General features: G+C 37.2%; 1 protein-coding gene across 5 annotated transcripts in view; it reads left to right on the forward strand.

The window, feature by feature from the left end:
- Nucleotides 1–16,391, forward strand: part of slc39a6 (solute carrier family 39 member 6) — a 20,572-nt gene continuing 4,181 nt past the window's right edge. Inside the window, exons 1-12 of one of the 5 annotated variants that reach the window (XM_088918659.1) lie at nt 396–912; nt 1,189–1,267; nt 2,596–3,354; nt 3,789–3,954; nt 4,341–4,400; nt 4,979–5,148; nt 8,252–8,446; nt 9,968–10,058; nt 11,804–12,187; nt 13,076–13,156; nt 13,821–14,011; nt 15,097–16,183. In XM_088918659.1, the coding sequence (XP_088774785.1) occupies nt 1,253–1,267; nt 2,596–3,354; nt 3,789–3,954; nt 4,341–4,400; nt 4,979–5,148; nt 8,252–8,446; nt 9,968–10,058; nt 11,804–12,187; nt 13,076–13,156; nt 13,821–14,011; nt 15,097–15,249 (2,265 nt within the window). In that variant the 5' untranslated portion in view covers nt 396–912; nt 1,189–1,252 and the 3' untranslated portion in view covers nt 15,250–16,183. Of the gene's footprint in view, nt 168–395; nt 913–1,188; nt 1,268–2,595; nt 3,355–3,788; nt 3,955–4,340; nt 4,401–4,978; nt 5,149–8,251; nt 8,447–9,967; nt 10,059–11,803; nt 12,188–13,075; nt 13,157–13,820; nt 14,012–15,096; nt 16,184–16,391 lie in introns of those variants that run through there. The other 4 variants (XM_088918660.1, XM_088918661.1, XM_088918662.1 and 1 more) reach the window with 4 other exon arrangements.

Here is a 16,391-nt window from a genome sequence, read left to right on the forward strand (position 1 = left end):
ACATGACTCCACCCAAAGTTGCAGTAGAGAAGCATGGCTTCCTGAGTAAGACATTGCTAGGCAAGATTGCGTGCCTGGGCAGGAAAATAAATGTGCTTTTTGTGTATTTGAAATTAAAAAGAATCAATCATTTTATCTTCTAAGGAAAGTAGTACAACAGTACAAAGGTACGTATGTGGGTTCAAAGACGTATCTTTCGGGGTTTTTTTTCCTCCGAGATGAGGTTGCACATCACCTCGGCGCTGTTGTCTGTCCGGTCTGCTGCCTTTTGTTTCCGGAGGTTGACGTTGTTCGGTGTCCTCTGCACACGGCACTGGTAACTTTCCAGGGCAGGGTGCATAAAATCTGTTTGTACTTGCGCCTTCATTCGCATTCTGTGTGGTTGGTTGTAGTAGTTGGTAGCTCTGAATGGGAGCAGTTTTGTTTTACTGTATAGGTCTTTCCAGCTGTTTTAATGTCACTGTGTACCGCAGGCCTTTGTTCTCAATATGGCCTGCCTCATTCTCGATCTTTTACGTTTCTGTTATAGCTCGGGTTAGAATAGTTTAACTTAATGTTGAAGAGCGATATTTTTAATTATTTAAAACAACACAAATGCATTGTTCTAGTAGATATTAGCGAGTACATAATGAAGTGATGTACGTTCAGAGTTCAGGAATAAAAATGTGAATTCCATGTGGAGGAAAAAAAGTGACTTTGTCGAGGAAGTGACCGATAGGGATGATCTGGATCTGGACTTCACACAAGATTCGCAGCAACGTGTCGATAATTATAAATGCTTGTTAAAATACCTAATCACGTTTTAGCATTGTTGTTTGAATTTCGACAGGGTATACTATGTAAAGTAACGCAAAACAGATTTTTCTAAGATGCACGTGATTCTTGATTTGTGGATTCATATGCGCAATACATGTACGTATACATTTAGTTATAATTATTTTGTTACACTGTCCTGTACAATCATGTTGCAGACTATACTGTTCCATCAATTAAACTGTCTAAGCAAACAGTATTTTAGAGAACGCGCTTACATATTATTCAGATGTGGTCAGAAACTTTGACACCATGTCTATAGAATTCATAGACAGGTTTACACGTTATCGGGATGTTTGTGGTTGTAGAATTAACAATTATTTCAGTAGAAGTATGGACTCTATCTTTAATGCGCATTGTATTTCTGTTCAACAGATGAGCTCTGATGTTTGTGCCCTTGCCTTACAGTAGGCATCTTTAAACTAATTCACTGGCAAGTATGGTAATTGTGACAGTAAGTCTTCTTACAGTAAAAAATATGACAAAGAAATCATAGTAATTTTCTAAGTCCCTGTTTAATTAAATTTTGAGCAGATTAGCTAAATGAATGGTTGACATAAATATAAATGGTGGTACTCCAAAAGACACTGAAACGCCTACTGAAATACTGTTTTCTAGGTAATCAAAATTATTTGAACAACCAAAAAGTTGTAATTAATGTAATATACACCTCAGGCTATCTGGTTTTAAAACCACACCACAAGGGTCTTTTATTGCGAAATAGCATACCATATTGCTCAATGATACAAACAGATTTGAGTAATCATAATCATACTGCTCATAATAATAAAATAATCATAATATGGTTCTAATGATTTAAGAAAAAAATTATCAGCACTTCTTAAAAACACAAAGCATTGATCGCCATTGTTGGCACATTATTATACAGCGGTATTAAAAAGTATATTTCAGTAGTGAATGCCAACAGGGAATATTGCAAAGAAAGTGTTTATTAGAATATATTGTGGCAATTGAAGATACTGCGGAATGATAGACTTCATATTGTTTGGAAATGGCTTTATAACCCTTCTCAGATTGATGAGAAGCAACAATTGTCTCTCTTGAGACCACCACAGATATCTTTTGACCTAGACAATGATGATGTTTTGCCACTACCCTGAATAGTCTTAAGTACGTACTGTAGGTGCGTCAGTATGCAGAGGCTGCGAAGGAACAAAAAGTTTATTCCATGCTGAAAAGAGAAGAAAATAAAAGAAACACAACATTTCAGCTGTGGAGTCTCCTGTCTTAGTCTAGCCTTAGACCAGACTGACAGTTTTACATTTTATATACAGAAGGAAAGCACTTCCCAATGATCAAATAATCATGTGCACTTGCTTAGCAGCACCTGATTGTAATCCTTCTTAACGTATATAGGAGAAGTATGGGTGCACTTACTTTTTCAAACAAGGCTTCTGAATGTTGGCTGATTTTTTTTTTGTTTAATAAATAGACAGTAAATTTATGTGTTATTTGTCACATGAGGTTAGAAATATCTACTGCTGGGACATGGTGAGGGTCAGATATGTCTTAATAAGTAAAACCATAGAAGCCTAAGAGGGTGTACTTTTGTTCTGACATCACTGTACATATACTGTACTCGTTTTATTCTTTTTTCTTCATAAGACTAAATACTTGGAAACCACTAGTGTTTGTGCTGAATTAACTGGTTTTGTGCGTGTTCCGATATCTGCTGTGTAATCTACCATTACATTGTTCTAATGTACTCGGAGAACATTGGAAACCATATCTCTAAATGTAGTAAGCTGTGTTGTCTTTCAGGAGATGGAACAAGACTATTGGATACCTGTTGCTTTGTTACTAGTGTTTGCTGGTCAATGCCAAGGGCATGGCCATGGTAAAAGCAGCCCTGAGTGCAACAGTCTGGGGGATTTTAGGACCAGGGACCAGATTCTCCCCATTGTTGACATGCAAGTGGCTGAACACATGCAGAAGCATCACCTAGAGGTCCTGTTCAGGCGCTATGGGGAGAATGGAACCATCTCTATAGAGGGACTGAAGAAGCTCCTGGAGAGCATTGGCTTAGACAGGATCAGGAGGGTGGATGTTCTGCACAGGGAAACTGTACACAAATCCAGCAAGGGCCAGGATCAAGGACACTCCCACCACCCTCATCACCATCATCACCCACACCACCATGACCACACGCACCAACAGGAAATCCCCACCAGCAAGAAGGTCACTGAGATTCCCAAGGTCAACCTGGCGATGAGCAAGAAGAAGGAAGACGGTGACAGCCACCACAATCTTTATGCCAAGAAAGTGCTTCATGAAATCAGTACGACCCCAGTGTACACCAGTAACATTTTGAGGAAATCCCAAGAGGTACGTAGCCGGAGAAGCACAAATGACCACCTGCCACAAGGGGACTCTTCTAAGACAACAGGGTCTAGCTCCACCATGCCTGACCCCTCTGAGACCACTAAGAAGATCAGCAATCTGCTTGTTACAGAAGAAGACAAGCAGAAAGATGATCACGATCATGATCACGATCATGATCACAATCACCATGGAAAAGAGGTAGGATGGATTTAAAGTCTCTGTCCTGTATGGCATGCAATTCATTATGTAGGAGTGCATCTCCAATGTTTAGGGTCATAGAAACTGTCTTTACCATAGCCTTACAAATACAAAGCTTTTTTGATTTATGTACTGTAAGTGTTCATGCACATGTTCATGTAAATACTGAAATGACAACATTTGTCATACTGGCAGAATATGTTTAACAAGTTAATAAATACGTGGGCTTTGCTGTGTTCGCTGCATGTTTTCATGTAAAAAGCATTTAAAAGTAATTTTGGCACTTGGCTCGATTTTTCATAATCATCTTGACAAGCAAGAAATGTATCTTGATGATAATTTTATCATTCCAAAGATGGGTGCAGTGAGCAAAACCTTTACTTGTCCTTGTCCGGTCAAGGTCTAGTTTTGTCATTTTGGTCCTTCTCTTTCAGTGTTTAAATGCCACCAGAATCCTGACTTCTCATGGGATGAACATGGAGATGAACATCTCGGTCACAGACTTCAGTTACCTCTGCCCTGCTCTCCTTAATCAGATTGACACCAAGTCCTGCATTGTTCACAGAAAGGCTTCTCATGGAGATCACCACATGGAAACGGGTATGTCTGCTGTTTATTTTTGTGATTGTGAACTATTGGTTTCTTTTGCATGCTGTTCAGAAGCAGAGCTTAACCTGCAAACGTTTAAAAACTTAGATCAAAGATAACGAAGTAGGGCTGTGAATAGCTGCATTGATTTTATTGTCCAGTTACTTTAGGATATTAATTCCAAGCCATACAGTCAATAACAGATACTGTGTGTGGTCTATTGAACTAGTACAGAATGTGTTTGAAAAGTAGAGTGACTAAAAGTAGATAAAAAATATTTTTTCATGCACATAAGTGTTTAACTTTAACAGTTATACTGAAAAGTAACTAGATTAAGTATGCCAGGTTTTATAACATTTATAAATTCTCCAGTCACACGCATTCTTCTTCCTTTCCAGAGCATGAAAATAATAAGGAAAGCAGAGAAAGCAACCAGAGAGGAAGTTCCATTCAGGCAGGTAAGAATGTGTCCTGATGTATTCATTGAGAGTTTCCTTAAATAAATCAAAAAGCACTTTCTCACAAAGATGGTGTTCCACTGGTTAGGTTTTATAACTTTCGGTGTTATTCATTGATGGAAATGGACAAGACTACACCAAGTGACACCAAAGAAAATTGTCAAATTAAAATTATTTTAACTTTATAATGATAAAATCTTAATTGCTAGTCAGAATGTAGAACTTGTATTTTGAATTCTGTGTCCGACAATTGAATTATGCTATTTACATGATTTTAGTTTTTTTGTCTTAAGTGTTCATTGTTCTGTTAAATAGAAACTTACTGTTGACATACAGTAAGTATAACACTGAAAAAACAGTGAAATTGCAGTATTTTTATGGTCGAAGAAACGCAATATGCTTTAGTACTGTACAAGACTTCCATTTTTACAAATAGGTATTGATTTTCTGTTGGGTATATGCAGGTTACTGAAAACATATAATTGAGTTAATAGTATTACTAATTATATGACGTAATTAAAAACCTTGTACCCTTGAGTGGTGTTAAATCTAATGTGATGTGGGTGTTGTGTTTTCAGCCTGGATCGGAGGGTTCGTGTCCATCACCATTATCAGCCTGCTGTCCCTGCTTGGAGTAGTTCTGATCCCATTGATGAACCGGGTGTTTTTCAAGTTCCTACTGAGCTTCTTGGTAGCTCTGGCAGTGGGGACTCTTAGTGGAGATGCCTTTCTCCACCTCATACCACATGTAAGTTCAGCAGGCACAGGCTCTTAAATATTGACGTAGCCTTTTGGCTTTCAACTCATCTAGGTTCTCCAATATAAAAGAGGATATTTCAGCAATATCTTTCTGACTCCAACTACATTTGCAGACTCAGACCTCTCAGATGATGAGAGCATCTTCAATCTCACAGTCGCACAATCCATAAGAAACCTAAAGGGCCAGAGTGCTGAATTCATAGACAATGTATAGCTTGCTACTATAAATTCATGAGAGGCATTGTTTCAGACTTTACCACGGTTAAAGAACTGCTTAACTTGTTTGCAAATTCTTACTACCTTTCTGGAGCAAAATTTTTTGCCATAGAAATTCTTAGCATGTTTAAACACCAATAGGACTCTGGTAATCATTGGTCAAAAAACATGGTGGAACTTGTACAACAAAAGAAAAATTGACCAAATGCTGACCAGTCAGTTGCATTGTGATGCATTGTACACCGACATGTATTGTGCAGTAAATCTTAAAAAATTTAGAATGTCCTGTTCTATGTAAATCAGATTTGCATGAGGGGCAGAAAAACAGACAACTTTATTCTTTTTTTTAGAGGCAATCTACTCTAATTATTATGACTTGCTATTCTTCATTGGATAAACTGGGGTGCTGCTTTAAAGAGATTATTTGATCTGAGAACTGTCTACTGACTGTATGAACACACAGCATGTAATAGTCACACACCTGTCTGTGTGAACGCACAGCATGTAATAGTCACACACCTGTCTGTGTGAACGCATAGTGTGTAATAGTCACACACCCGTCTGTGTGAATGAACAATGTGTAATACAGTGATGCTCCATCTCTCACCTGTGTGTAAACACATAGTGTGTAATGGAGGAGAATTAGAAGAATTACCAGAATTTGAGGTTCTGAAATGCTTCACTGAGCTGATTTTGATGGTGATCATAACATACAAGCTCAACATGCTTAACTTGAAACCTAAAGATCCAAATCAGGTGGTGACCCCAGGTGTATGAGAGTGTAAGAGCCTTTGGAACCAAACTAAAACAGTGGAAAAGCCTGATTTGTCATGTAATCTGACTCACTTCCATGTGTGCATGTCACCTGGGGAATAGCTTGACTCTGAAAGTCAGTTCAGCAGTGCTGAATACTGCCAAGTTTGACAAGCTGTTGCGGGAGTTTGATGTGTGGTTTGTAGATTTTAGAAAGCACAAAGAGAGCTTCAGTATGTTTGCTGCACATCATTGAAGACAAAATTCAGTAAAACCAGGAATGTCACAGAATATTTCAGACAGCTTCCACCATTTTTTCTAAACCTTAGCTAGACATTCAAAAAAACCCTGTCCATGTTTGGCAGTTCTTACATTTGTGAACAAGTACTTCCACACACAAAGAATACAGAACATTTCTGTCTGGTTTACATCTTGCTGCATTCCTAAAGGTCTCACCTCCACAGTACCTAAAACCCAACATGACAGAAAAGAGGCTTTGCTGAATGTCTGGCAAGCACAAATAACTCTCCGGCAGTCAAGGGATTGTAGTAAGTTCTGTGTTTTTCCCTAAGTGTGAATCCGATTTAAACTTTTTTCTTGAACATCTTGAACATTTTTTCTTTTGTAAGCATCCTCATTGACATTATCGGTCAACCTGGAGATTTTAAAGACTGATACTGGTAAAATGAGTTTGAAACCCCTAAGCTAGAAAACGTCATCCTGGATTGGAGCTACTTTTCTTGAGACATCAGTTGTGTCAATCTTGGCAGTTTCAGAAAGCCATTCCTCCTTGAAAATCGACCAGCTTTTGTTTATCAATCCCTTTCAGTAAATGCACATCTTTCTTTTGCTCAGCCATGAATACAGATCTGAATTTTCACTTTAGCTGGCAAACAAGAATCTGCATGTGCCTTAATGTATGGCACACTCACGTGTGGGGAAATACCACAAATATGAAAGGAGCTTTTGATAAAAAAAGGCAAATTTTAATTGTATGAGATGTGACCTGTGGCAAAAGGTTCTATGGTCAGAACAGACAAAAATGGAACTTCTTCTAATTGCTACCAAACATGTTTTCTCCAAACACTGACTTAGAGAGACGTATACTTTTACACACTAATTTTCACTTTGTATCTTTTTTCTCGCTATTATGCTGCTATATAACCTACCTCATGTAAAACAGCTTTCAGTCAGATAATTCCAGTTTTGAATAAAAAGTGCTATATTGAAGTGTATCGGTGGCATGTACAGATGTACAGTAATTCATTAAAATGTGATAAAATGTGTTGACAGGGAGCAAATATTTTGCAAGGCACTCTGCATATTTTTTGCATATCTACATATCGACTGATGCAAAGCATGAAAGTGATATAATGGTATTGTGCTCTGGCTGCAGTATTTCACATATATGGCATGTATAAAAATGCAGCAAATCTTCATGTATTGTTCTATTGTCAGCTCAGTTTTTAGTCCTTGTTTGTAATACTTCTGGACTTAACACTAGCACAAAAGATTTAGAATAATCCTTTAGATCTGAAGACCATAGTAGTACCACAACTTTCAACTTTCTGCTTTACTAAAGTAATAAGACAATTTTAGTCATGCTGTTTTCTCAACAACATTCCTGAGGAGAAGATATCTCTTAATTATGTAGAGTTGGTATGTTTTCAGTTCTGCCTGCAAGGGAAACTTGATCAAAAAAGAACTGATTAGAAAAAACAGCAGGGCTAGTCCCTTTATTTACAGCTGGTAGAGATGGCTTTTAAGTAAAAAACATTATCATGCAGATTAGAAGTAAAATGTACTGTAAAGTCTATAGCACAGTATATTCTATCAAAAATGTTTAGTAAAATTTACCAATAAATGGTTTTAGGATCATGACTAATTGGTTTCTGTATCTTAAGTGTATTGATAATTACGCTGATAAGCAATGTATTGGCTGTCAGGGATTTTCCACAGTATATTTTGTTAATATTCTTAAACATATGACAATTAAAATTGTATTATTTCAATATATTGCTTATCCAGTTTAGTTGCGTATCCCACAACTCTAATGACAAACTCACAACACAGTATATTTTGTAGCAGTATCACCACTGAATCCCAGCTATACTCTCTTGCAGTCTCAAGGATCTCATCCACACAACCATGGAGAACACTTACCCGACGAAAGCCATGATCACCATGACCACGGCCACAAAGAGGGTGGTCTGGACTCGGTGTGGAAGGGGTTGACTGCCCTGGGTGGAGTCTACTTCATGTTCCTCATAGAACACTTCATCACGCTGGGGAAGATGTATAAGGAAAAGAAACAGAAGGTGAGAAGTTTAAGCAGGCCATCTTCTGTAAACTGCAGGTCTCTAAATGTTTCTGACTCCTTCAGACACAGCTCTCCCATTGACCTTTGATTCTTGGATTTGTTGTTTTCAGTTCTAGTCTCTTCATTTCAGTCGTTGCTATAAAATTAACACACAAACTAACAGGTGATTCATATAAAATGAATTAATGAGTTTAGAAATGGAAGGAGGAATGTAATCTTTATGAAAATGTTATTGTGTCTCATGTCAGAGATTGTAAGGCAGTTTTCTTAAATGTTTTTGATGGTATTTATCAAATGGATTCTGCCGCCTCATGCCTCAGAAAATTTTCTTTTTAGGTGTTTTAGCTTTGAGGGTATAGAAATAACATCACAATACAAAAAAGTCTGTTTATAGTTATTATTTAAATCTGCCTAATGCTAATAAATATTTTAATGAGCTTGTGTTACCAGTGACCTGTTACAGTTCAGACAAGTTTCTGACAGGCTGACATGATTTACAGTAGGCTGAACTTCATCCTCAGCTCAGCATTGTCTAAAAGACAAAAGACAATTTGGTTACAATAGTTAAGACTCACTGGTCTTCTATGGTAACTGTCCTGACCAGGAAAAAAATATCTAAAAAACATGTTTGTGCTAAACCTCTTTGATTGTAATGTTTAATTTAGAGTATTTTGTTTGGAACATGCTATAATATATGTACCGTATATATGTGCTATAATATGCAATAGGGTCTTGACATTTACACATTTTCTTATTTGTGATTGGGTCTGGATGATGGGGTCTTTGATGGCAAAAGAACAGAGTGGTATAAAAACCGAGCCGCAACTTTCTAATTAGCTGCGTCACAGAGTAGAATATTAGGATGGGCTAGTTAGCCTCTCCCTGCCCCCTGACAAAGTAACTCCCCAGGATCTACATCTCAACTTGGTCTTGTTTTTGCATTGGAATGAACACTCCCGGTTCTGTGTCGGCAGCGTGGGGAATGACGGGCTGGAGATGACGTGACAGGCTCACTGTAATTTTATTGCCCTTTTCATTACAGTGGGGCATCCTAATCATGGAACATGGTCTGACATGTAAAGGCAAAAAGTAGAGGTGTCCGCTGGCGGGGGGATACATGTTATTATAGCTGATTACTATATGTTTGTGATTACTGTTTGTTTTAATTGAGCTATGTCATTTTAATTAACTATAAAAGCCGATGCATTAGTGCTTTAATGATCATATAAGGGAGTGTTACTTATGTCTTTTAGCCATAAATAATATATATTGTAGTATATTATGTGATTGTATAGGAGAGGACTTGGTCATGTGAATTTGGCTATTCGCAATAGTTCTCTGCAGCGCATCCTCATGAATGTCGAGACCCTCTGGTGTATATATACTACTGTACAATTACTATAAAGAGATAGTAGTGATAGCAGTACAATAAACAGAAGCTGTGTCTTGTTGGTTTTTTGGCAGTAGAAATGTCAATAGTTAATAATGTATTTTGTTTTATTTCGCATTGTCTGAGCAGAATCAGAAGATATTGGATCAGAATGAAGAAAATGGAAATGCTGACAAGCTTCCAACAGCAGAAGAGAATCCGGACATGAAGTCATGTGAAGGTGTTGGAACACACTCTGAATGTTTCAGCTTTTATTTGTGCTTTAGTAACGTTATTTAAAAAGTACCCAGAAAGAATTAAATTTTAAAAAATAAACAAAGAACTTCAGCCTGAAAGAATGTTCTTTTCACGAAACGAAAGTGTATTACATTCAAATATGAATTGTTGAAAATGTTCTTATTTCTTAAAACACTGAATTATGATTCATTATGATTTTATACCTATATACCTCACTAATTCTAATAAGAGCTACTATTTTGTTGTGTTGGCCAGATATTGCTCCAGTTACTATGATACTTAAAATTGCCATTACAGATGCATAGTTATTTAAATGTATTTTGTTCATGTAAATTTAAAATTATAATCTTATACAAAATAGAACCTCATAACTGTGAAGAAAGAGATGACTTTGCAGGAGGTCGGGATTATTTTGCAGTAGTGCAGTAACTTCATCCTAAAACTGCCAAGAACCGTTATCTCATGTTGGGGACAGTTGTAGGGTACAAAAACATGATGATAGCGTATAAAATACAACGTGAGACAGCAGATAAGTATGGTGTGAATTACTGTATATAAAGGTCATAATTAGACTTGCACTGTAGTAGGGTTGTCCAATCCTGGTTCTGGAGAGATGGTGTGTAAGTTGTCTTGGTGTTTTTAAAACATCAGCACCTGAAGAGCTGGAAGCAGTATTTAAGTTAATCCAGTGAAGCTACTAACTTGCCAGTTTTGCTAATTAAAAGCTGTGTGGGATCTGCAGACACATTAGTTTTCCAGCACTAGGATAGAAAGGCCCGGTCATGTACAATACTAGAATTAGATTGTTTCTGACTAAGCTGTGGTTTTTCATTTGTGGTTTGCTAAATTAAGTTAGATTTTGTTACTATCTGTTTCTAATGTGATGCTAACAATGGTGCTGTAATTGTTAGCCAACTTTCTGGTGGTTAAAATCTTTGAATTGTGGGAGGCTTCTGCTATCCAGTTTAGGGTTTGACAAGCTAGTCTTTGGGTCTCGTATCCTGACTTGTGAATTTTGTCATTTTCTGTCAGGGGTCTTAGTGGCTTAAAGATCAGACTTTTTTCACAACACTATTACAGAATAAAGGGAAATGTCTCTTTATCCTGTTCTGTTATTAGGTCAAACATCTGATCAAAGAGAAAAAGGAATCTTTCTGTTTACCAAGCTTAATTTTTTAAGCAACACTTTCTGTCTGTTGGAGTCTCAAAACTAACATGCATCCTTCTCTAAGGCTGTTCTTTTAAACACTCAAAGAATAGATGTGCTTGAATGGATTGGAATTTGGAGCTGAGAGGACATACAGTAAGTGCCCTCTTGTGTGTTTGGGTGGAAGTGCAGGCCGCTTGCCACAAGGCTTATTTCTGGTTAGATTTACAGTAGGTCCCATAAATTTCTGCATCATTTTGCATTCTTAAAGAAATAATCATTCATATACAACTAAATAACCTTAAAAATATTGGATATTATTTCAATATGTGGAAAATTGGAGTTTTAAAGTTTACAACACATTTTTTCTTTTAGCTAATTGGTAGTTACAAAAATTATTTAAAGCACACAGATTAGAGCTGAATGCATTCTCATCCATTACATTTATCTTTTTAAGAAAAATAAAGATCTCTTTATTCTTGTATATGTACTTAAAATACACCTTGTGACAAATCACCCACCTCCCTTTTCTCCTGCTATGAGTGGTGAGCTCTCCTGAAACCTGTTTTTTGTTTGCCCAGACATGGAGGCCAGCAGGGCAGAGGGGTTCACGGAGCAGTCGCAGTTCGCTGCCAAGTCGGCCGGGCAGGGCACCCCAGAAGAGGAGGAGGTCATGCTGGCTCCGGCTCTGCCCCAGGACGGCTACAGCGAGTACATGGCCGAAGGCTGTGAGAACAAGTGCCACTCGCACTTCCACGACACAGTGGGGCAGGCCGACAATATGCACCACCATCACCATGACTACCACCACATCCTGCATCACCACCACTCCCAGAACCACCACCCCCACAGCCACAGCCACAGCTACTCTCGGCAGCACTTCAAAGAGGCCAGCGTCGCCACACTGGCCTGGATGGTCATTATGGGGGACGGCCTGCACAATTTCAGCGATGGACTAGCTATAGGTAATGCTTTTTCTCTGGCTTGCTCCCCCCTTCTCTTTCAGTACCATTTCCATAAAGAACTGCCCCTTTATTTGTTATTGGCCAATGACCCACCTAGTTTATTTACTACTAAAAGGTGTGGTCTGTGCGACTTAAGTGATGGTCTGATCATAGTTAATCTGTTTTACTTTGTGACAAAGTAAAAATCATGTGCGGGCTATGAAATCTCTTTATAAATTCAAATTCTCTTAAATCAACATGGAGAAAAGCTATTCAAATGCATATAAATTTGCATAGAAAATAACTTTCTTGACCCAAAACAGTTGCATCTACCTGAGGTAGTTTTCTATGCAAATTGTAACCTATCTTAGCCTTGGAAAAACAGTGCAGTGTTATCAGGGGCTTTCTTTTAATCCCAGACTTTTAAAATGAGATTATTAAAGCCATCTCTCTTTTCCATCTGTTTTTGGGCTTGTCTTGTTTCATGAAAGATGAAAGTATATCCTTTGAACAGTAAATGTACAGTATGTATCGGGAACTGAGAGAGCAAAATTTCTAAAAAGCCTTGATTGAGTTCTATCCCAGCAGAATGCTGAATGTATCCTGTTTGTGCCTTAATAAACATTAGAACATAAATGTTTAAATGCTATTTTTCAGTAGCTGCTTATTATACCACACAGATTCAGTGACATTATTTGACTTTAGAGTAAAATTGCAAATGTTTGTTTTCCTAATGAAGTAAAATGAATTATGACTCCAATCCCAGGTTCCCCAGCTACTTTTGCAATTTCATTACAATTCACTTGAGAGATTGCAAACGAAGAAAATTAGCTTTTTTGACGCCTAATGGATGGGGATTGAAATGACTGACCCCTGACCCTAAATCTTCTGTTCCTCTTATTCCCACAGGGGCTGCTTTTACTGAAGGGCTGTCCAGTGGGCTTAGCACATCGGTAGCAGTTTTCTGTCATGAATTGCCTCATGAGTTAGGTAAGGGCATCGTCAAATAACTTCCATTTCAAAACCCACTTTCAAGAAATTGACTCGACAGCATGGGTGATGCACGCTTACATAGGGTTTTCATAGCTGGCTTGTGTGATAAATTGATTGTGGCAATGAAAAGAAAATGAGAAATGAGATGTAATTTTCAGTTTTTCTTTTATGAATCCTTCATCTGTAATAGCTCTGAATAACCTTGCTACTCATGAAGTAATGTCATCACATTAGATTAATAAAAACGTCCATTATATTTAGACATATTGATGAAAATTGAGGGGGACTAAGTTATACTCTGAAAATGCAGTGATTTGGTCAGTTTTTTTATGAGGACGGTCTCCTTATTTTACACCAAATGCACAGACGTACTGTAGTACAATTGAGATCACAGGGGCCAAACCATTTGCAAGCTTTATATAGCTTTTCTGTTTCAATTAGAAAATGCTTTTGAGTACTCTAAGAAAATGCATGAGTTCAGGTGTTTATTCTACTCTTAGGTAGTTTATTAGTAGTATCTACTTCAGCAAAAGAAGCTGAAACTTGTCTGTGTCACTCTCTCTGAAGTAACAACCTTATATTGCTACACCATGTTTGATCAAACGTTGAGGAATGAATAGATTGTGTTGTAATGATCATCACATCTCTTTGTGACTTGCAGGAGACTTTGCAGTGCTGCTGAAGGCAGGCATGACAGTAAAGCAGGCCATTCTGTATAATGTTCTTTCAGCCATGATGGCCTACCTTGGTATGATCACAGGGATTCTCATCGGACATTATGCAGAAAACATCTGTATGTGGATATTTGCCTTAACTGCAGGGCTGTTTATGTATGTGGCTCTTGTGGATATGGTAAGTATGTTTTTGCCAAGTAGATCTTGAGGAAAAGTACTTTTTGACTTAGTCATTTATTTATTATTTAGATTTTGCTCTTTGAAAGGTAAGAAATTCTTAAACACGTGTGCACAAATACTGAAACAGTTGTGGGTCACTCTGAAAAGAGATTGTGTTTTCATGTTAATTTTTAAAAGGGCTAATGTATGCGACCATATTCCTTTCTTCGCTAAAAAATGAGTTCAAATCTGACATTTTGGTAGATATCAGCTGCTGAATTTTCCCTCCCATTATGTGCATCCTTGTAGACAGAAAGTGGGATTTTAAGCAAAAACTAATAATTAATTACATCCCCAAGGTATTGCTAGTTGCAGTGTTAAGGTTCAGTGTACCTTAAGAGCAATAGTATCACACTTACATAGTCTTGCTATGCTGTGAACAGTTAAAATATCTGTTTGCAGTTTTAAAAAATTACAATGCCTTTTTATAACTTCATGCATAATTTCTTTTCCTTTTTCAAAACGTAAGTTTTCATAGCCTTAAGGTTTAAAAGACATCATACCGCAGAAGGATAAGAAATTGCATGTGCCAGTTATTTCAGAGTTCTGAGTAACAGAATAGATTCTGATTTGAATCTGAAGTACTAGTTTACTCTGACCTCTTGTGGTCAAGACTTTAAATTGACTTCTTCAGAAATTTGCTCATGTATGGAATTATAGAATTTTCGTTTTGTTCAGTTTTGCTTTTATAAGACAAGCGAGTCTTGATCAACTGATCACAACTTTCTATGATCAAGTGTATTTGTGTGCAGAAAATGTCAATATATGTCTAAATCGCCTTTAAAATCTCAAAATCAACACTTAACAATTAAAAAAATAAACAATATAAATTTGAATTTATTTGAAAGCTCATATATTATTTTCTAAAGAACTTTTAATTCATGATTACTCAAAACATTATATACAGATTGGTTTTGAGGAGAGTCCACAGTACTGGCACATTACAATACAAACCCTGAGACTGTGTTCTCCATAGATTGTGTCTTGAACTGCTGACACAGAGCATCCCAGATTTGTAACATATCAATTTGTTTTTTCTTGCAGGTGCCTGAAATGTTGCACAATGATGCTGGGGATCATGGATTTAGTCATTGTGGTTATTTCCTTTTACAGAATGCTGGGATTCTTCTGGGATTCACCATCATGTTACTTATTGCCATATTTGAAAATAAAATCTTGGTGGACATTGAACTCTAACAAAAAGGAAGAATATGTTGCAGTTAAAGTTACAGTACAGTAGCCCACTGATAGATGTGATAATGTCCGTAGGTGACATTCAGCTCAAATAAGTTTTGTTTTGTCTTTATTGTTGTTTGCTTCTGTAATGGTAGCATCCTTTTTGTAGAACATAAACTTAAATTAACGTTGCAAGTATTGTCTGTTACAGTGTTGCCTGTTGCTCTGTTGAGTTGTGTTATTTGATGCACAAGATTAAAATGTTTCAAATCTAGGTACTGTACTGCAGAATAAAGAAGTGGAGAAAAAGGGAATGAAAGAGGACAAGCAGAAAAGTCATGATATGACTGCTAAAACATATGCTTACACTGTGGCATTTGAAGAGAATGTATGTATTGGGACTGCAGGAAATATTCTGGGCCTGCACTCAGATAGGTTTTGGAAATAAACTCAGTATGTAATGTAAGGGCTATTTCAGTATTTCATTGAATGGCCTTTGTAGTGTGTTCTTTGTGCCATTATATAGGTCAAGAGCTATCATTTTAAGTTAAAAGAAAAATGTTTACATCTCTCAAGATTCATCACAGTAGCCAATCTTTGACTTGCTGATTTTTAAGGGTGTTCCAGCTGAGCCATGAAACTTAGCGATAATCAAAAATGGTCAGAAATAATTTGTGATGTCAATTCTTTCTGCACCGTGTTCTGAACAGTAAGCATGGCGTTGTAATTGTTGTTTTTTTTAATGTATCAGGTGTACAGATTGTGCTGTAAACCTACAATGAAATCAAGCAGTTTATCAGTATGTTTTGTTTACTTTTTATGATTTAAAAATGTGACCAACAGTGTATATGGCAGCTTTGGATGTACCTATTTGTATGCTTTTCATTCCAGAGGAAATATAGTTGACGTCATCATTTGGTCTTGGGTGTAACGTCCTTTTTAAAACAACAGTTAGGTGAGTTGGTGACAAATCCTTTACACGTGAGTTGTTCAAACTCTTTTGATTGTGCAGATGATAATGAATCCTGTGAATGGGAGCTGCATATATGCAGTAGTGTGCAACAGTACTATTATTGATTCTCTGGGGCTCTGTTTCTCAATGAACTTGCTCAGATGGCCTTCCATTGTAACAATGTAGGAGTGGGAGGAGCCACAGCATGCAC

This window comes from Atractosteus spatula, chromosome 6, assembly GCF_055471065.1.
Source record: "Atractosteus spatula isolate fAtrSpa1 chromosome 6, fAtrSpa1.hap1, whole genome shotgun sequence".
NCBI lineage: Eukaryota > Metazoa > Chordata > Actinopteri > Semionotiformes > Lepisosteidae > Atractosteus > Atractosteus spatula.